This window comes from Drosophila santomea, unplaced genomic scaffold (genome assembly GCF_016746245.2).
Source record: "Drosophila santomea strain STO CAGO 1482 unplaced genomic scaffold, Prin_Dsan_1.1 Segkk85_quiver_pilon_scaf, whole genome shotgun sequence".
Classification (NCBI taxonomy): Eukaryota; Metazoa; Arthropoda; class Insecta; order Diptera; family Drosophilidae; genus Drosophila; species Drosophila santomea.
Window position 1 is genome coordinate 1,112,874 of NW_025319021.1, and position 22,177 is coordinate 1,135,050.

The 22,177-nt window shown below is 37.1% G+C and overlaps 1 protein-coding gene across 3 annotated transcripts; it reads right to left on the reverse strand.

Annotated features, from left to right (window-relative positions):
* Positions 1–414: 414 nt before the first annotated feature.
* Positions 415–18,686, reverse strand: LOC120457862. Of its 3 annotated transcripts, none has more exons than XM_039645378.1 (5): positions 18,472–18,490; positions 2,574–2,662; positions 2,115–2,485; positions 1,891–2,063; positions 415–818 (listed from the first exon to the last, which is right to left on the reverse strand). In XM_039645378.1, the coding sequence occupies exons 3-5, from the start codon at positions 2,462–2,464 to the stop codon at positions 415–417; spliced, it is 927 nt and encodes a 308-aa protein (XP_039501312.1). In that variant the 5' UTR covers positions 2,465–2,485; positions 2,574–2,662; positions 18,472–18,490. The 3 variants fall into 3 exon arrangements, with proteins under 3 accessions (XP_039501312.1, XP_039501311.1, XP_039501314.1); XM_039645377.1 differs by lacking the exon at positions 18,472–18,490 and adding an exon at positions 15,993–16,299; XM_039645380.2 differs by lacking the exons at positions 2,574–2,662; positions 18,472–18,490 and adding an exon at positions 18,556–18,686.
* Between the last annotated feature and the right edge of the window lie 3,491 nt (positions 18,687–22,177).

Genomic DNA, 22,177 nt, shown 5'->3' on the forward strand with positions numbered 1-22,177 from the left:
AACCGCCCAAAGCTGCCACGCCCACACTTTTGTAAAATGTTTTGATATTTTTCATTTTTTAGTTAGTAATGTATATTTTGATCGATCTGCTGAACAGCTTTTTGCCACGCTCACAAATCGCCAAAAACTGTCAATGTTGAATAGCCTCCTTCGCACTTTTACTAGCTGAGTAACGGGTATCAGATAGTCGGGGAACTCGACTATAGCGTTCTCTCTTGTTAATCTTTCCTAATGGTATTAATAGATCGCATATGAATTTATTTTGTTGGCTTGAGTTCCAACATATATTTTTTCTATGATTATACAATACAAAAAGATTAAAAACTTTTTATTTACTAGATTTTTTCCTACATTATTTAATCTTTTAGTCCGTGGAATTTATTATTTCTAAGTATATTATTGTTTTTAAATACATTACATGAAATTATTTTGTTGGATAGAATTCCAACATATATATTTTTTTAGGTTATTACTAAATTTTGAAATACAAAATTTGTTGATATTGTGAAACTCAAACCAAAAAACGACGCAAACTAATATAATTACTAAAAGTAGTGAGATAATAAAAATATACATTAATTTGTCACTTTGTATAGTAACAGAATGTTGTTTCTTGGTCGTGGACTTAAATTGTGTAGGTGCTGGATTTAGGTGACTAAGATCTGGGGGAAAATATTCTGTAGTTAAGGCAATATCCGAGCACGAACGAAATTCTTCCTGTGGGCCACATCCAACAGCTCCATTACCATCGTTACACATACCCCAATTATTGCCTGTAACGTATCGCCATTGCAGAACACAGTGTTCACATGTAAAATCTGCAATTTGTATTATTTAAATAGTTAATTTTACTATATCAAAAAATGCAAGTAATTAAGTTGAACTATTCTTGCAAAGGGATTAAAATGTTTTGTAAACATTTTACAACACAGATAATGCAAGAGAGAATTCTTAAGTCGATTTTCTCTACTATCAGATACGTGCTACTTAGCAAGCTTAAGAGCGAGGAAAAAAAATTTTTAAGGACCTTTGGGTTAAAATTAAATTGATATCAAACAAAGCGTTCTGTCTTGCTTCTATATTTATACCCGTTACTCGTAGAGTAAATGGGTATACTAGATTCGTTGAAAAGTATCTAACAGGCAGAAGGAAGCGTTTCCGACCTATATGGTATGAGGGAGCGTCTTCCAGACTGACAGTTTTTGGTGGTTTGTGGGCGTTACAGTGGGCGTGGCAAAAAGTTTTTTGGCAAATCGATAGAAATATACTTGACTAATACAAAAATTAAAACATTTTTTAAAATTGTGGGCATGGCAGTTTTCGGCGGTTTGTGGGCGTTAGAGTGGACGTGGCAACATGAATCAACAAACTAGCTCTGCGTCTATGTCTCTGGTGTCTGTATGCCTAATCTCAACTTTCTATCTTTCGTCGTTCCTGAGATCTCGACGTTCATACGGACAGTCGGGCAGACGGACAGACAGACGGACATAGCCATATCGACTCGGCTATTGATCCTGATCAAGAATATATATACTTTATATGGTCGGAAACGCTTCCTTCTGCCTGTTACATACTTTTCAACCAATTTAGTATACCCCTTTACTCTACGAGTAACGGATATAGAAATCTAAGAAGGTATGTGGGTAGAATTAAAGCTAGATAAGTTTCGACCAAAACGTTCCTTCTTGGATTTCATTCAACAAATTATTAACAATTTTTCTTTTATTTTCATCAAACCAAGCTACCTAAATATGTATTACATTTTGTAGGTATAAGAATTTACTTGTATCATAGTTAAATCCTATATATTATGATAACATCTACTTAGCTGAAGTATTTTACCTATTTTTGCCAAAGTAAGATTCTGTTCTCGTGTTGAAATATATTTACCTGGTAACTGTGCCAAAATTTCATATGTGCAACTTCCGTTTCGAGGATAAAATCGGATATCCAGGTCTGATTTATTTGGTTTAGAAGGAGATCCATTAAGAATTAGCAATACATTTTTATCTAAGCATGACTGCTTAGCAATTGGATTTGGACATATCCGAAACTCAAAATATCTGAAAAAAATTATATATTGATTTAGAGTAACACAAAAAAGAATTGGTTACCCCATATGGCTAGCTGTTAGTTCTACACGAATCGTCATTTTAGATCCAGGCAAATAGCTCCGTACAATTAAGCCTTTTCCCCAGTAGCCACCATATTCGTGGGGTCGTGGTTCCGGAACATCCCACGCGTCGCCGCATTCTCCACATCTACCGCCGTTTCTTTTCCACTGACGGTTAAGCCCTCCACAGTATAGTTCATGGTCATTATAGTCTGGTGGGGTTTGAAATCCAAACCGCCAAGCTGACGCTCTACTTGGTGGTTCGATCAGTCTGCCGTGGCCATTACATGACATGGTAAAATTCGAAGCAGCAAAAAAAAAGGCAATCCACAACTTGGTTACAAGTAGCATGTTTCCTTCTCTGCATAAATGCTTTAAATCGGGAAAAGAAATTTACGTTTAAATATAAAAAAAGAGAGAACGTTATAGTCAAGTTCCCCGACTATCTGATATCCGTTACCCAGTTAGTGGAGGTGCGAAGGAGGCTCTTCAAAACTGACAGTTTTTGGTGGTTTGTGGGCGATAGAGTGGTCGTGGCAAAAAGTTTTTCTACAGATCGATAATAATTTACATTACTAACAAATAAATTTAAAAATATCAAAACATTTTACAAAGGTGCGGGCGTGGTGTGGCAAAAAGTTTTTCGGCAAATCAATAGAAATTAGTCTAATGTAATAGACTAATACAAAAATTAAAAAAATATCAAAACATTTTTCAAAAGTGTGGGCGTGGCAGTTTTGGGCGGTTTGTGGGCGTAAGAGTGGGCGTGGCAACATGAATCGACAAACTTGCGCTGCGTCTATGTCTGGAGTCTGTATGCTTAATCTGAACTTTCTAGCTTTTGTAGTTCCTGAGATCTCGACGTTCATACGGACGGACAGACGGACGGACAGATGGACATGGCCAGATCGACTCGGCTATTGATCCTGATCAAGAATATATATACTTTATATGGTCAGAAACGCTTCCTTCTGCCTGTAACATACTTTTCAACGAATTTAGTATACCCTTCTACTCTACGAGTAAAGGGTATAATAGCCATATTACATAGAAGAAGTAGAAATATCCTTTTACATTTATGTGAGGAGCTTCCAGCAGAGTATTTACTTTTGTCTGTTTGACTATGATTAGTTGCCTAGCGTCATCTTTCGTAAAACGCTACGAATTAATTCCAACACCTAGTATATGAAGTTTTTAAACCAACTTGTAGCGATTAGTTTTATACAAGATTTGTTGCCTTCCAAGAGAAGAATTGTTTTTAAAAGTACTTAAAAAAATAGAATAAAGATTTGTCAAGTACTTCCTTAAAAGTAAGTAAGCGCACCGAAGTGCTGACGTGTGTATTCTCTTTGCTCAACAAGTATACATTGTTTTCCAAGTAAAAAGTGACTATTTCCCAATAATTTACAAAAAACTACAATTAGCAAAAAGGCGCTCAATGCGGTGTTAAATTTCTTATTAAAAAAGTTATTGTAAGTGGTTTGTTTTATACAATTATTATACTCCACAGCAAAATATTTCAGTGAGTCAAAACGACATTCGCGATCAGCGTCAACGAGAGCGTAAGTAGTAAGTATGGCAGCAGTAAGGGCTTTTGAAAAGGTCATGTTAGCAATCATTGCGACAATGCAAATAAAGAACACGATCGCAACGAAAAACAAGAGAAAACGCTATAGTCGAGTTCCCCGACTATCTGATACCCGTTACTCAGCTAGTAGACGTGAGAAGAGAGTCTTCAACATTGAAAGTTTTTGGCGATTTGTGGGCGTTAGAGTGGGCGTGGCAAAAAGTTTTTTGGCAAATCGATAGAAATTTACAAGACTAATGAAAAAATGAAAAAATTCCAAACCATTTTTCAAAAGTGTGGGCGTAGAAGTTTTGGGCGGTTTGTGGGCGTTAGAGTGGGCGTGGCAACAACAAAGTTTCGCTGCGTCTACAACTCTGGAGTCTGTTTGCTTAGTCTCAACTTTCTAGCTTTTGTAGTTCCTGAGATCTCAGCGTTCATACGGACGGACAGACAGAACAGACGGACAGACGGACGGGGCCATATCAACTCGGCTATTGATCATGATCAAGAATATGCCTTCTGTATATGTTCGGAAACGCTTCCTTCTACCTGTTACATACTTACATTAATGTTACATGTTACATTCCTGTTAATAATATAATTCAGTTATAATAGATAATATATAATATAATATAATATATAAGTTAATAATTACAGTTATCGATTTGATTTTGAAGATCGCAAGCGACCGTTTATTGCAATTTATCATTTGAAACTAAATCTAGCGTACAAAATGTTTCCCTAAGTCCCTAGCAATCAAGTGAAGTCGTCGGCAGCGGCGCAGCAGGCGTCGGCCGCGGCGCAGCGCAGAAGTGTCGATGTCGCGCTTAACCGTTCGTTGGCGTTGATGGCAGCGGAGACTATGTGGAACCACAAGATGTTAGAGAATCAATTGCAGGGCAATAACTCCTCCCCTCTTAATTGACGCTTGTCCTCGAGCGGTCATCATAAGGATGGGATGTTTTGAGTCGCATCGTTGGTGGGGTGATTCGTGGTAGTTTGGGCACAGCATTAATGGTTTGAATGCCAGGTGTTGATTGTTGCGTGCGTTCGAGGTTTGTGCAACTCGGATGTGTTCTGCATTGACAACTTGATTGCTTCTATTAAAATTCTGGTTTTTACTAAATTACTAATGAATTTATATCTACATATTTTTAGACCATTGGAACCTTTGCAGAAGGCATTGATTCCGTACATTTCGTCTTTAATTGGTAAATTTTATTATTATTCAAATTAAATTATTATTTATTTATTATTATTAGTTTCCTTTACTGATCATGTTTTAAAATATAAGAAATAAGGAATTAACTGATTCAATATGGAGATTTCAATGGCATTCAAATTGTAGTTCCGTTGTGTAAAGCGAGAACGTGTGAAAGTTTTAACATTTATTTGACCGTCAAGGCAGAAATCGGTATATTGTTTTCAAGTAGGCTACTGGTCTCATTCAATTTAAACTCGCTCCGCAGAAACGCATTCACAACGCAATCTCTTCTTTCACGAGCCCAATCTAATTCTGCAAACCTATGGCCAACTCGTCTGTCAAAGTCGAATCGTTTCAAATTTAATTCTCGTGGTTACGTTAATCAGTACGTTTAATGTTTCTATGTTCTACTTGTCTATCGATGTGGCCACAGTAATTATTCTGAAGCAATCATGATCTTATGTTACTTTTATGTACTAATTTCCCTGATTCTGTTAATATTGTGGTACTTCGGTCTTCCTTAACTAGTTCCTTCCTAAATCTACTTGATAACTTAGAACCTAATCTTGTATTAACCCTAACGAAAATTTCTTGCCCTTTGATATAGGTCTTTATGGGCTTTCTTGTCCGGTTGTGGTATTCTATGTCGGTTTCCTGTTTTTGCCTAAGTCGGTCTATATTGTCCAGTCTAGCTTGTTCATATTTTTCTGGAGCTACGGTAGCTATCCTGCCGAAGAACACCTCTAGAGGTCGTTTTTTTGTGACAGAATGGACAGTGTAGTTATATTCATAGATGGCCCTATCGAGAAGTTCCTCGAAGCCCCTATGTGTTCCATCTCCTTTCAAACATCTCATTATTTCAGAGAGTGTGGAGTGAAATCTTTCTATCTGTCCATTTACTGTACTCTTATACGGAGGTGCTTTGTAGAGCTCAATACCCAGCTGGTCTGTCAACATGAATTTGATAGAGGCTGAGTTGAGGGACTTTTCATTGTCCATTACTATTAATTTAGGCACTCCATAATAAAACACGATATCTCTTAGGGCTTTCCTAATGTCTTCTACAGCTTTGGATTTGATAACTCTTCCCATGGCCAGTTTGGAAAATTTATCAATCGCCGTGAGCACCAGATGTCGTTCTGTCGAGTAGATGTCAATATGAATAATTTGTCCGGGGTATTCTGGCAAGGGAGTTTGTCTTATTTCTGGATGCGTGGGATGTCTGTCATATTTAGCAGTCTTACACACCAAACACTGATTCACGATAGCCGAAACTTTTTTCCTCATTTTAGGAAAGTATACTCTTTCGGACAACTGAGCTTTATTTTCCACAGCATTTCTGTGTGCTCTGTTATGTGTCCTAAGTATTTCTTCCTCTTGTTCGGCTTCGTTAACAAGGTCTTTGACTTTGCTTTGGCAGAATCTAATCTTGAAACCCTGAAAATGGATGGGGTAGAGAATTTGAATTTTCCCCATTACATCCTCGGATGTGAAAATTCCATTAATCACGGATGGGTTAAGATATTCTTTCAAATCTGACAAGAGACTATCGGGTGTGAACAAGTTGCGATCTACTAAATGCCTTTGAAATGTCGGGAATGGAATGCTAAATGAGTAGTTCTCTGACTCGGACTCCCTGAAGAAAATTTGATTCTTGAATGCGTTTATCGGGGCTTCAACGCTAGGTATCAGCCCATGGCTCGAACTGTCAGAGCTGTGCATTGTTGAGGCTACTGTGTTAATTTGTTCGACTGTCGGTCCTCTGGACAGAGCGTCGGCTACAGTATTTTCTCTGCCTGGCTTGTAGAAAATTTCGTAGTCATATTCCTCAAGGTATGCTTTCCATCTCTTAATCCTCGCATTTCCATTCCAACTACTGAGAGAATGGGTCAAAGGCTGATGGTCAGTAAAGATTTTCACCTTTGCTTTACCGTAAAGGTAAATTTTTAGCTTTTTTAGAGCCCAGATAATGGCTAACATTTCCTTCTCATTCGTGGCATAATTTTCTTCCGCCTTCGAGAGTGTTCTCGATAAAATGAGATGGGTCTGTTCTCTTGTGAAAGAACAGCACCTACTGCGAAATTGGAAGCATCCGTTGTTAGGTGAAATTCTTTCTTAAAGTCCGGGTAGTGGAGTATTACGTCTGGAGAAACCAAGCTGCTCTTCAATTTCTTGAAGGCTTCTATTGCTTCGCGATTAAGGGAGACGGATTTTTTTGACGATAATGTCCTGGAAATTCGACCATCCTCCCCTCTCAAAAGCGAGCTAAGTGGTTTTGCTAACTTAGCGTAGTTAGGAATAAATCGCCTGTAATATCCGGATAATCCCAAGAATGATCTCAGTTCTTTGAGTGTCCTTGGAATTGGAAAGTCTGAGATTGCCTGTACCTTGGTTGGGCTGGTTTCAATGCCCTTGTCGGACACGACGAAGCCTAGGAACTCCACTTTTCTCTTCATGAACTCGCATTTATCCAACTGACATTTCATGTTGGCTTGCTGAAGAGTTCTGAAAATAGTGTCAAGGTTCTGGTAATGTGTTTCATCATCTTTACTAAAGATGATGATGTCGTCAATATAAATGAAACATATCTTACCGATATGTTCGTGAAGAATATCGTCCAGTGCGCGCTGGAAAATTGACGGTGCATTTTTCAGACCGAATGGGAGTCGTGTAAACTCATATTTTCCATTATTGATGGAGAAGGCGGTCTTTTCGATATCAGATTCCTTTAAAAGAATCTGATGAAACCCACTTTTCAGATCGAGCACTGAGAAAATCTTGTTGTCTCCCAATTGGGCCAACACTTCATTAATGTCAGGGATAGGGTATCTGTCCGCTACCGTTACCATGTTAAGTTTTCGATAGTCAATTACCACCCTGTATTTTTTCTTGCCAGAGGAGTCGAGTTTTTTTGGTACAATCCACACTGGTGAATTGTAAGGTGACCTTGAGGGTCGAATGATTCCATCGTGTAAAAGTTCGGAAATTTGTTTGTGTACCTCGTCTTTAAGAGACATTGGGTACTGATAGAATTTTGAGTATATTGGCGTATCCGATATAGTTCGGATTGCTGCCCTTACACTTGTTGTGTAGGTTAGTTTTTGATTCGGGTCTGCGAAGAGACCTGGATACGAATCAATTATTTTATTCAATATCATTCTCTGTTCCACCTCTAAGTGTTTTATTCTCGGACTAATTGTGCTAACAGCCTCGAACTGTTTTTCTTTGAGAACAACTCTTTTCCCGTTTTCCAGTGTCATGGTTAGGTTCTTCAAATCAATTTGCGCTCCCATTCCCTTCATTGTGTCTTTGCCAAGTATGGCGTCAAAAGTCTTCAGCGTTGGTAACAAAAAAAATTTTATTTCGAAATCGAAAAGGCTTGCTCTTTTGTAATGCGATATTTTTACATCACCGCCTGGAGTATCAGCTATGTAAGGCTTGTTATTCGGTATCGCGTTCGTCACCAAATTGGGCTGGATGTAATTTTTATTAGAGCCTGTGTCAATCAACACCCTTAAAACCTTTCCACTCCCCACTCTACATTCGAAGTATGGTAGTGAGGAGTCTTCTACTCTAAAAAATGCAACACGTGGTCTCGTTGTTCGCTGTCCAAATTGTCTATTTGTCCATCACAGTATTCATTTAGTGTGCCGTTTATATTGTTCTGGGTTTCATAATCTTGCATCGACCGTTGATAGCCTGTCATGCTTGAACTGGACCCAGTTACTTCAATACTTGGCTGTCTCATGTTCACTGTTTGGATGTTGTAGTTCTTTTGTCGTTTGTTTATGTCCGAGTGTGGTCTATTCATATAATTAATGTTTCGCGTCTGTACACTGCCGTCCACGTCCATTGGTTCTGGTCTTGGTTGTGGTTTGGTCGCAAAGGGACGGGGTGGGGCATTATATTGTTGCCATTGCTGTTGATAGTTTTGTCGGGGTGGAATGAACGGTGCATTACCGAAGTTAGACACGTGTTGCCTTGGCGCCGGGAATGGCTGGCCTAAATATTGTGGAGGTCTCCTCATGGGATGTCGTGGAGGGACCGGTGGAGGCTGTCGATGGCCAAAGGCATTCGACGGCTGAAAATTGCGGGGTGCCGGAATGGGTTTTTCGTTTCCTCTGAAACTCGACTGTTGACCCTTATTCGCCGCATGGTTTGACCTGAAAGTTTGATTTTCAAGTTTAAGGCAATAATGTAAAGCTGAGGGGAGATCAGCTGGCTCTTTTATTGCCAAAAGGCGAGGTAAATCTCCTCGAAGGCCTCTGATAAAAGTATCCAGAGCTTTTTCTCTGTACATTTTTGTAACAAAGTGCTCGGATTCTCGGCTCATTTGCATGCAGCCGACTTTATTTAGAATAAGCGACAGATTTTTGTAGACGTCTTGGTGGAAGTCTTCCACCGACTGCTGGTGGCCTTGAACCAAAGTTGACATTTGGTATTCCAAGGTAGTTATGTCCCGTTTATCTGCGTAATGCAGAGTGAGACATCTCGACATGGCCTTCCAGTCCAGCGGAATGCTGTAGGACTCGAGTGCCACATCAGCACTTCCAACAATTTTATTTCTTATGGTATGAAGTATACCATAATATTTTGGAGTACCCACAAATGGGGTATAAGTCTCCATGATTCTATCAACGCTCTTTTTCCAAGACCCGAATTCTGCTGGATTTCCAGAGAATTCCCTGATCGATTTTACGATATCAGGCACCCTGTCAAAGTCCGCTAAATTATTTCTGTATTCGGGCTCGACGACCTGGTCGCTCACGTCAGTAAAGTCAAGAGTATTGTTGTTCATTTGTTTTATCAATCCAGGTAAAACTTGGGCCACCGTTTGGCCAATTAATGCTGTCAACTGTTCGACACTCATGTCTACGCGATGCTGTTCAGGCAGGTCGTGTCTTTCTGAGGGCACCGGTCTTTCGTTTGAACTAAAAGCTGATGGTCTTATTATATTATTAGGATTTGCCATACTGATTTTTAATTCGGACAACACCTGCACAAAACAAGCCTAAACCAATTTGAACTTAACAAAAGTTGTGGGCAGAAAATATGGAATGCGTGTGTATGTGTTTGCTTATTTATCTTTTGTTTTTGTTTTTTTATTTTTTATTTTTATATTTTTTTTTTATTTTGCATGCAATAAATTTTAGCTCACCGCGGTTATTTTGCTTTGAGAACAGTGTACCAGAAAGGAACAGTAAATAGGAAAATTTTCCTTTCAGAAGATCTCTAGGAACTGGGTTGAAAATATAGTATTAATAATAATATCAATAATAATAATAAAATAATAATAATAATATAATAATAATAATGTAATAATAATAATATAATAATAATAATATAATAATAATAATATAATACTAATAATATAATAATAAAAATATAATAATAATAATAATATTATAATAATAATATAATAATAATAATATACTTAAATTTTTTTTTTTTTTTTTTTTTTTGGTATACTTATGTTTTATTATGGGTGGATGCCTGAATTTCAAATTGCTGATGTTTTTTCCAGTGTACTTTCCAGGTTCTTGTAGTCTCTCTGCCTCCTCTTCGGTTGTTTCAGCTTCAGCTTCTTCGTCGTCAACGTGTTCTTATTCCTGTTCTTTTGGCGGGCTGCTGCTGCTGCTACGGCTGTGCTGTTGTTGTTCTTTTTTTTTCCTTCTTGTCTGCACTTTGGTTCACGCAGCCGTTCTCTGCCGTTCGTCGTCTTTACCTCTGCCGTTACGTTTTGGGTTGCACTGTTAACTGTTATCCGTGTTGCTCTTCTGTAGTTCCGTTATTCTCGGCGTTCTACTTCTACTTTTCCTTCTCCTTTTCGATGAAATTGCTGTTCTTCGTTTTGCATTTATTTAACATAGAATTGTTGCGGTCACTCCTCCTGGCTGGGTGAATGTTGTCCTTTTTGCCTGGGCTACTGGGGAATCCACGTCAGCACTCCAAAGAAGGTTTTCTGCGGGCTGGCCTGACAGAAACTGTGATCCACCAATGGGCAATGCTATGCCGATAAGTATTTTCCTCTTCCGGAAAATCTGTTTTTTTTCAAACAATTTTATTTTATAGCCGACCGTGAATTTTGTTTGTTAATAACTCGCGGGAGTTTCTTCGGCACAATTTAACCAACGAATATTTTTTAGCAAAATTTTGATTTTGCTCCGCGACTTAGAATTTTGTCTTTCGTTCGCGTTTATTCGCTGGTCCCTGTTCGGGCGCCAGTTAATAATTACAGTTATCGATTTGATTTTGAAGATCGCAAGCGACCGTTTATTGCAATTTATCATTTGAAACTAAATCTAGCGTACAAAATGTTTCCCTAAGTCCCTAGCAATCAAGTGAAGTCGTCGGCAGCGGCGCAGCAGGCGTCGGCCGCGGCGCAGCGCAGAAGTGTCGATGTCGCGCTTAACCGTTCGTTGGCGTTGATGGCAGCGGAGACTATGTGGAACCACAAGATGTTAGAGAATCAATTGCAGGGCAATAACTTATATATTAAAATATATATAATATTATATTATATATATAATATTATATACATATATAATATATATTAAATTATCTCCTCCGAGCATTGCCGTGAGGAAAACATGGTCTTAAATATCGGGTTTGATCGCATTTTTCGATTGCAACATTTTGCTCTGGCGATTAGTTTTCAGCAGCTGGAAATTATGCCGTTTTGGCAAAAGACTACTACGAAGCTTTTAACTGCAATTGGTAACGATGATTTTAGCTTCGCTGATATACGCAACATTTAGGAAATCTACTTAACATTATTAAAGTTGATTAGAAATCTTTAAGTTAACATTTTGCGTTTGGTTGAACTAAAATTCATGCTTTTTTTTTTAATTGGTCATTCCGAAAAAAAGGGGTTAGACTGCACTCACTCACAATGCTCAATTGAATACTACTATATAGTCATGTTTACCCACACATACCCTCACTTATTAGAATAAGATCCTTATGTTATGAATACACATGGCGCTAAGCTTTGAGTCGTAGGTTTCACTCAAAGCTTAGCTTTACTGAAAAGATAAGAAGACCAAGAGCAGTGAGCACGTATCAATAAACCTCTTTAGTTAAAACGAAACCATCGTTTTCGTTAAACCCTTTTTAATCGACAAAGAAATCGATGGAAGTGTTAAGCTGGGGAATTCAACGTTCAGTCTACAGACGACGAAGAAGTCGTTTCCAAAGCATCGATCGACTCGCTTGGGGACACAAAGGTCTCGGCGATCAACGCTTACATCTAGCTGGACAAATAAGTCTCTGCTCGGTAGGCACCCTTTCGACCTTCCACTTAACTATATGTATATCTAACAGCTTTCACATACTTATAATCTATATAGTATTAAAGTCACCCAGATGATAAAACATATGTCGATGCAAATTTAAATAACAAGGCACGCAATCCCCTAGTTTTTGAAAATATCATGTACCTTTGCCGTTTTGTATTTAAATTATTTTACTTCTGCTTGATAGTTTTTAGAAATCCAGTATTAAATATTCGTATTTTATTATTCAATACTTGGTTTACCGACGTGACGCCTTCAAAATTACCATGCGTACACTGCCGATGCATTTGTTAATTTTTCTTTATCTTATCAATCTTTTCCCAATTTCTAAAAGGATCCCTATTTGAAGTTATTTTTAGTTTGCTTTTAAATGGTTTTGAAATATTTAGTTGGTAACTGATTGGACTTAATGGTATATTAAAGTTTATATTGGCAAACAGAAAGACAGAATTTTTATACATTAACTCTTGATCAGGATCACAAGCAGAGTCGATCTCGCAATTTCCGTCAGTATGAACGTCGAGATCAGCATCCTGATGTTAGTAACGCCTTCAAAACTACCATGCGTACACTGCCAATGCATTTGTTAATTTTTCTTTATCTTATCAATCTTTTCCCTATTTCGAAAAGGATCCCTATTTGAAGTTTTCTCGTCAAAAGTTATTGGCCTACTTAACTTTAGACGTCAGCACTTAAAAACTTGTGTACTGCTTATTTTCACATTATAAATTTATTAAAAAAAATTGTTTCCTTATGCAGAAAGCATTAGCTTCCTAGAAGCACAAACACTACAATATTTAAAGATTTCTCATAAGTAAATTATTAATAACAAAATCAAAATTAATAACAAAAATCAAAATTTAGGAGGTCTTATTCTAATTTCCAGGAAAGGGGAGTTTTCAGGAGGCACGGGTTCACCATAATTTTAAGGAAAAGGAAATTTTAGACACAACCAGATACGGCTGAATCAATTTAAGTCTGCATTTTTGGAAAACCTTTAAACTGGCGGTATTGAGTAAGTCGCCGGAGTAGGGTATGGTAGGTGCAAGGCTTCGTCAAAAAAGATAAAAATAGCAATGAAGATCTAGTTCTCATTGTTAGGGTTAAGATCATTTTCAACCGTTCAGGAGGTTCCTGTTTGTTTCAAAGGGTAGGCTCCGCTTTTCAGGATCAACAATGACCAAATAAACCTCTCTATCCTTGCATTCTCCTCAAACAAACAGCAATCAAATCAGCTAAGGGTATTAACAATCCCAAAGTAACAAAGGTGTCAAATCCCTAAGGAAATCTCAGCCAGACCTGTACCAACTTACCATACATTCAATACCAACGCAGACATAAACTCACAAGTTGTAGACTTTCTATGAGATGCTCTTCAAATTTCAAGCGCCATTAACACATTCTATGAACGCACCCCATGACAATAAAAGTGGTTTATCTAAATAAGATTTAACATAAAATGTAGAATTCTAAAGATCGTTAATTTTATATAAAATATCGGAGTTCAAACAATTAACCTTAAAAAAGTATCTACTGACAGTTTTTTGCGGTTTGCTTAGAAATACAAGCAACCAGCACAAATGAAAATTTAAAGCACTGCCTTAGGCTGACGGCAGAGTGCGCGCGAGAAGCGAAGCGAAGCAAGAAGCTATGAGCAAAGCGAGAAGATGACAGAGTGAGAGCGAGACGAGAAGCGAGCTACATTGCTCTCTTTTATTTATAAATGTGGACGAGATGGATTCGGATGAAGAATTTTTCGCATCAAGTGCAACTATAAACTTTATATTAAAAAAAAAACCGGCGACCACCCCCTTAACACCAACAGAAATGTAAAAGGGGAATTCAACAATTTATACAATGATTTGCGAAACTACCCAGATAGGATCTTTAACTATACGCGTATGTCCATTTCGACTTTTGATTATATATTAAATAAAATTAATAGTCGTTTGATGAAGAATTGGCCAAATTTTGTTATACACCCTATACTGCCTTGTCAAAAAATTATAATAACATTGAGGTAAGTTCTTAATATATTAATTTTGTATTATAGTTTGCCGGTATCGGAAATATCGTCAAAAGAAAAATTAAAAATTGTTTTTTGAATTTCCATTCGGCATAATAATTTTTTTTCGGATCCATTTTCCGCAAGTATGGTAGTAGGCTGTCAAAAAATGCCTCGTCGTTGTCTTTCTCTTTCTCTTTTTTGCCATTTGTTTTTTTTTCGAGCAAAAGCAACTTTTGTTGTTCAATAGCAACCAGTTCCTCCGCTGCAGTCACCTTCTTTTCTTTTTTTTTTGGTGGACAAATTGGTTGATCATCACAAAGCTCTCGAATTTCCTCACAGATGGTCTCATCTAAAGATGATGAAAATCCCGGTGAAGCTGCCTCAAAGGTAAATTGTGATGATGCGTCAAAACTTCCAACCAATTTGCGCGGTTTCATCTGGTCTTTTAAAATAAGCAAACTGGTGAAATGAGGCCAAGAAGTGTAATGGCTGTAAGCCATTTTCCATTCGCTTCGGAACTGGTCGCGGATGTTCTTCCATTTTTTTTTTAAACAGCCTTCTGAAATAAAAATTGTATTAATTACACTGATGTCGAAAATTATCCGAAATTACAGATATTTAGCTACTGGAGCATCTTTCGCCTTATTGGCATATTCATTTAAAATTGGGAGGACTACTGTTTCAGTTGTTGTGAAAGAGACTGTAATAGCTCTTTGGGAGGAGCTACAACCGCTACATATGCCTAAGCCCACGAAGGAAATAATTAGCCAGACGGCAGACAAATTTTGGAATCTGTGAAACTTTCCCAATTGCGCTGGAGCAATTGAGGGAAAACACTTCCGTATTAAGTGTCCAGCGGATTCTGGGTCTATGTTCTATAATTATAAAAAGTACTTTTCGATAAAACTTCAAGCGGTAGCAGATGCCAATTGCAAATTTATTGCCATAGAAGTTGGAGGTTACGGAAAACAAAGTGATGGTGGAACATTCAATGCATCACAACTGTATATGATGCTAAGGGCTCGACAATTCTTGCCGCCAGATTCTTGCTTGCTTGTGATGAGGCTTATCCATTACTCTGAAATCTTTTAAGGCCATATTCAAGAAGGGATATAAATGCAAACAACGAATATTTTAACAGTAGACTTTCTAGAGCTCGAAGATGCATTGAATGTGCCTTTGGTATCATAACATCCAAATGGCGTCTTCTCTGGAAGCCAGATCCCAGTTTTGTTGATATAATTATGAAGAGTATATGTATTTTGCATAATACCTTATATAGTGACATATTCATTTCTTTATACGACATATTCACTCTTCATATAAAAAAGCTGAAGCCGATCTTTTGGAAAGCTTCACTCTCCAAAAGCCTCATAAATAACATTCCCCCAAGATACGAACCGCTTAACGGTAACGAGCTTAATGATCTGTTAAGCTTGACATATAAAGCTAAGTAGAACTTAAAAGGCGTATGTTAATCCTCTGTAAAAGGTTTGCTGGGCCGAAAGAATACATTTGTAAATTAGTTCTTAACTGACCTCTGGTGAAACTTATTCAAATAAAGATCATAAAAAGGAAAATATATTTTTTTTCATTAAATCTATCACCAAAAAAGTTTATTATATATTGATATGGAAACACAAAATATAACTCATAACGACGAAACTTTCAATAATGTTAATTTAAGAACAGGCCAATTAATAAGAAACGCCTTTCGCGAGTTTGTTTGCACTCACAGAAACACCGAATAAAAATATGTAAATACAAATATGGTAGTTCACAGTTATTAATAAATCTATACTTACTTTCAGTTTCAAATATGTTTTCCATCTCAGTCCAATTTTTTTCCACCAAGATTCTATTATGATAGATCTTGCTCTTTTGATCCCATAGCGCTGGGCGTAAAAATATTTCGTCAATTAATTTTTCAACGTTTATCTCCATTTCGTTCTGTTGTTTTCTCACAAATGCCACCAAAAGAAAGCATTAAAAACGCATGCTTTGAAAGCAAACGGTAAATAAAGCACAGAATGCAACAAAACAATCGTATGCTCTGAGCGAGTTGAAGCGATAAAGCAGGTTGCAAACTGCTCTTTCGCTTTGCACTCGCTTTATCGCTTGAGCTCGCTACTCGCCTCGCTCTCACGCTGACATATTTCGAAACTTAACCCAACAACTAGTGACAACACGCATATTTTTCAAGCTTAGACACCATCAACCAATTACCAGAACAAACGCAATTAAAAACAAGAGAGAAAGCTATAGTCGAGTTCCCCGATTATCTGATACCCGTTACTCAGCTAGTGAAAGTGCGAAGGAGGCTCTTCAACACTGACAGTTTTTGGCGGTTTGTGGGAGTGGCAAAAATTTTTTTCGCAAATCGATAAAAATTTACAAGACTAATACAAAAATGAAAAATTATCAAAAAATTTTTCAAAAGTGTGGGCGTGGCAGCTTTGGGCGGTTTGTGGGCGTTAGAGTGGGCGTGGCAAAAAGTTTTCTGGTAAATCGATAGAAAATTACAAGACCAAAACAAAAATGAAAAATATTAAAACATTTTTCAAAAGTGTGGGCGTGGAAGTTTTGGGCGGTTTTTGGGCGTTAGAGTAGGCGTGGCAACATGAATCGACAAACTTGCGCTGCTTTTATGTCTTGGGAGTCTGAATGCTTAATCTCAACTTTCTAGCTTTTGTAGTTCCTGAGATCTCGACGTTCATACGGACAGAAAGACGGACGGACAGACGGACGGACAGACGGACATGGCCTGATCGACTCGGCTATCGATCCTGATCAAGAATATATATACTTTATATGGTCGGAAACGCTTCCTTCTGCCTGTTACATACTTTTCAACGAATCTAGTATACCCTTTTACTCTACGAGTAACGGGTATAACAAGAGAGAACGCTACAGTCGAGTTCCCCGACTATCTGATACCCGTTACTCAGCTAGTGTAAGTGCGAAGGAGAGTCTTCAACACTGACAGTTTTTGGCGGTTTGTGGGCGTAAGAGTGGGCGTGGCAAAACGTTTTTTGGCAAATAGATAGAAATTTACAAGACTAATACAAAAATTGAAAAATATCCAAACATTTTTGCAAAATTGTGGGCGTCGCAGTTTTGGGCGGTTTGTGGGCGTTAGAGTGGGCGTAGCAAAAAGTTTTTTGGCGAATCGATAGAAATTTACAAGACCAATACAAAAATAAAAAAATATCAACACATTTTGAAAAATGCTTTAATACAATTTTTGTATTGGAAGGAACAAACTATTGGAGTGCGAATTTTTGAAATAGTTCACAATGAAACTATAATTGATAAGTGATAGCGGCGAATAACTTCCCAAGTGCACATATCGAGCGGGCGGTCTCTTTAGCCAACGAAACGTGTGAAATCTTAAAATTGTTGAGTGGATGCAACTCCTACGAATGTCCTTGTTTTTCACAAGGCATTTCTCATAAGTCAGAAAATGAATGTTCTTCTTCTAGCCATTGATCTAAAAATGCCGCAAAAAAAATAAAAGTAGAAAGGTATCAGAACTTCTTAAGTGCACATCGATACCAATAGTTTATTAAATCGCGGCGGAACTTCCCACTGAATACGGAAATAGTTTTTAAACAAGAACTTATGAAAGTTTTTGCCCACGGGTTATCAGTCAAATATATCATAAATCATAATCTATCTTACGTATAGAACGTTAAACCACTGTGGTGGTCTTTAGATAGTACCGCTCCACGTGGAGCGGCTATGCTATGCTATGTGGGCACACAAGAAATATTGGTTTTCTTTATTCCATTTTTAAACATTTGAATGGAATTTTGAATTGTCCATTTAAATAAGAATTTCTTTTAAAGAGCCTCGTTTTACAAATTTGTTTGCTGAAATCAGTGAACAGAAGTAGTACTGGTTGTATTAACTTTTTTTTTCAAATATTCCGTTGCGACCTTCAACATCTTTATGTTAATTTTTTTTTTTAATTCTCAGATTCTTAAAGTCCTCAATAGTAAAATCTCATTCTAATTAGAGAATCGTTAAGAGATGCGATTTATCTGAAAAAATGTTTAATGAAACTTCTGTAATAATTATTAAAAGGAATAATTATTAACACTCAAAATAATCAATTAAATGGCAATTTTAAAATTTAAAACCCAATTTTGAATTTGTACTATAGGTATACAAAATTTGTTTAATAAATAATTTATTGTTTCCGTTTTCAAAATATTAATTTTATATAATACAAATCGGCAAACAAACTCCCTAAATCCCAAAGAGAGGACTATAATTTCGCACATTTTTTCTTCCACCGCATATTATTAGTATTTCGCAATTCTGAAATGTGTATTTTAAATGAATTGTTAAGTTCGGTTCTCTCACACGAGAATATTTTGTCCCTATAAAACTACACTGGTCGGCACAATTTTTTTGACGAAATGTTCTTTCGTGTTTCTCAGTACTCTATGATCAGCTTGAACTAAAATTCTTGCTATTTTTTTTTTTATTTGACATTCCAAAAAAAAGATGTTAGCTTGCACTCACTCACAATGCTCAATTGTATACTAATGTATGTATATCTAACAGCTTTCACATTCTTATGATCTATATAGTATTAAAGTCACCCAGATGATAAAACATATGTCGATGCAAATTTAAATAACAAGGCACGCATTCCCCTATTTTTTGAAAATATCATGTACCTTTGCCGTTTTGTATTTAAATTATTTTACTTCTGCTTGATAGTTTTTAGAAATCCAGTATTAAATATTCGTATTTTATTATTCAATACTTGGTTTACCGATCTGGATAAAACTCTTTTAAGACAATAAAAATATTTCATCTGCATTAGGATTTTTAGTTTGCTTTTAAATGGTTTCGAAATATTTAGTTGGTAACTGATTGGACTTAATGGTATATTAAAGTTCATATTGGCAAAGAGAAAGACAGAATGTTTATACCTTAACTCTTGATCAGGATCACAAGCAGAGTCGATCTCGCAATTTCCGTCAGTATGAACGTCGAGATCAGCATCCTGATGTTAGTGACGCCTTCAAAACTACCATGCGTACACTGCCGATGCATTTGTTAATTTTTCTTTATCTTATCAATCTTTTCCCAATTTTTAAAAGGATCCCTATTTGAAGTTATTGTTAGTTTGCTTTTAAATGGTTTTGAAATATTTAGTTGGTAACTGATTGGACTTAATGGTATATTAAAGTTTATATTGGCAAACAGAAAGACAGAATTTTTATACATTAACTCTTGATCAGGATCACAAGCAGAGTCGATCTCGCAATTTCCGTCAGTATGAACGTCGAGATCAGCATCCTGATGTTAGTAACGCCTTCAAAACTACCATGCGTACACTGCCGATGCATTTGTTAATTTATCTTTATCTTATCAATCTTTTCCCAATTTCTAAAAGGATCCCTATTTGAAGTTTTCTCGTTAAAAGTTATTGACCTACTTAACTTTAAACGTCAGCACTTAAAAACTTGTGTACAGTCTATTTTCACATTATAAATTTATTTAAAAACAAGAGAGAACGCTATAGTCGAGTTCCCCGACTATCTGATACCCGTTACTCCGCGAAAGTGCGGAGAGTCTTCAACACTGACAGTTTTTGGCAGTTTGTTGGCGTTAGAGTGGGCGTGGCAAAAAGTTTTTATGCAAATCAATAGAAATTTACAAGACTTATACACAAATGAAAAAATATCAAAACATTTTTCAAAAGTGTGGGCGTGGCAGTTTTGGGCGGTTTGTGGGCGTTAGAAAGGGCGTGGCAATATGAATCGACAAACTTGCGCTGCGTCTATGTCTCTGGAGTCTGTATGCTTAATCTCAACTTTCTAGCTTTTGTAGTTCCTGAGATCACAGCGTTCATACGGACGGACAGACATACGGACAGACGGACATGGTCATATCGACTCGGCTATTGGTCCTGATCAAGAATATATATACTTTATATGGTCGGAAACGCTTCCTTCTGCCTGTTACATACTTTTCAACGAATCTAGTATACCCTTTTACTCTACGAGTAACGGGTATAAAAATTGTTTTCTTTTGCAGAAAGCATTAGCTTCCTAGAAGCACAAACACTACAATATTTATTGTTTTCTCATAAGTAAATTATTAATAGCAAAATTAAAATTTATGGGAATCTTCCATAAACCGTAAAGAGGTCTTATTCTAATTTCCTGGAAAGGGGAGTTTTCAGGAAAAGGAAATTTTAGACACAACCAGATACGGCTGAATCAATTTAAGTCCGCATTTTTGGAAAACCTTTAAACTGGCGGTATTGAGTAAGTCGCCGGAGTAGGGTATGGTAGGTGCAAGGCTTCGTCAAAAAAGATAAAAATAGCAATTGTAGTAGTAGTAGTAGTAGTTGTATAAGTTAATTACTTTGCGGTTAGCAAGGTAAAAAATAATAAAATTAATTGGAGTTCAGTTAAGAACGACTTTATTTGTATAAATCCAATTTGCAACTAAATTACCCTAAGCTGTCCCTATCAAGCTGTGAGTCTTTGGCTGTGAGCTGCGCTGCCCTTGGTGGCAGAGGATCGGCGTCGGCTCCGTAGCTTTCCAATAGGCCACGACATTGGCTGATGTTTTGCTGGTCAAATCAGTGCAGTCTTCTTGGAATCACTTGCATTGGTGGGAGCGGAAGTTGTTACCAATCAGATTCTTTGAACTCTACTTGGCAGCTCGGCGTGTGCAGGAAATTATCGAATTCTGCTTGGCAGCTCGGCGTGTGCAGGAAATTATGCAGACGCTGAGCTTGCAGATTGAAGCTTGCTTATTGGGGTTCATTGTTCTGGATTTAAACATTTTTGTTGTTAACTCTTCCCCCTCCAATTTATGCTTGTCCTCAAGCTGTCTCTAAAAGTATGGAATGTCGTTGAACTGAGGTAGCTGGTACTGTGCCTCAGTCGAAGATTGCTCGCGGGTTGTAGGTGCGAGAATCGCGGTGACTTTCGCTTCCATTCCAGGCGTGGGACCTAGTTGCAGGGTTATGCTCTTCTTCCGTTGGCTATAGATGTGCAAACCCAAGATGAGAACCAGCACAATCCCAAAGAGCGTTAACAAAGTAATGCTGTTAACTGTTGAATGTGTTCTTATGTTCATCAGCTGTCCAGTGTTGTTTATGTGCAATGCTTCCAATGCTTCAAGAGATAGAACCTTAAGTCTTTCTTTTTCTTCGGCCGTAAACTGCACAAGAGGTGTTCCGGGGGTCGAGACTGTAGGTTCCAAGTTGCTGAACTGCTGGTTGTCGATAATTATCGAGTCATTTGATAGTTGAACCAGATAGGTGCCCTCTAGGTGAAGTTCTGTGTTGTTCCATGTTGCGTTTCCATCGTAGTCGTTTAGTAGGATGATTCCATCGTCGACTTCTTCTATTTTGGGTACATGGTCGGCATTGCTAAAACTACACAGCGCTTTCTGTCCCTGAACTAGCTTTGGTATACATTTTGAATTACTTATATTAACAATTTTTTTCTTATCGCATATTTTTATATATTCTACGGTTTTACAAGTTTGGGGAATGCCATAGGTAATGTTTTTGTAAACAAAGATTTCTTGAAAGTTTAAGTGTATGATTGAATTGTTTTTTACTATGGGTTTTATAATAAGGTCTTGGTATTGTATTTCTTCTAAGTTTGGAACTTTTACAATATATAGAAGTGTTGTTTTATTATGTAGAATTGACACATCGGAAAACTCCATTATTTCTTCCATTGATAGGGTTGGCATATTATTTCTTTTAAAAATTTTCTCGATTTCAATTAGCTCATCTTCATTTAATACAAGTGTGTTAACTACGTTTAATCGTGCCCATTGAATGGCATATTTAATGTTAATAATTTCTTCTTTTAAAAGGCGAATCTGGTTGTGCAAACTAATAGCCGTCTCGATACTTACTGAACTGCTTTTTTGAATAGAATTGCTGAGAGCATTAGATACTGAAGTTAGTTTATTTATTCTTCCTTCTAACTGTTTGTTA

Excerpts from the sequence above, each read along its gene's own strand:
- LOC120457862 (XM_039645377.1), bottom strand. The coding sequence starts at position 16,131 with ATGGAGATAAACGTTGAAAAATTAATTGACGAAATATTTTTACGCCCA. Across the intron at positions 2,663-15,992 it reads AAACATATTTGAAACTGAAA|AAAAACTTTTTGCCACGACC; the intron begins GTAAGTATAGAT and ends ATCGATCTGTAG. Across the intron at positions 2,486-2,573 it reads TTCGCACCTCCACTAACTGG|CATTTATGCAGAGAAGGAAA; the intron begins GTAACGGATATC and ends CCCGATTTAAAG.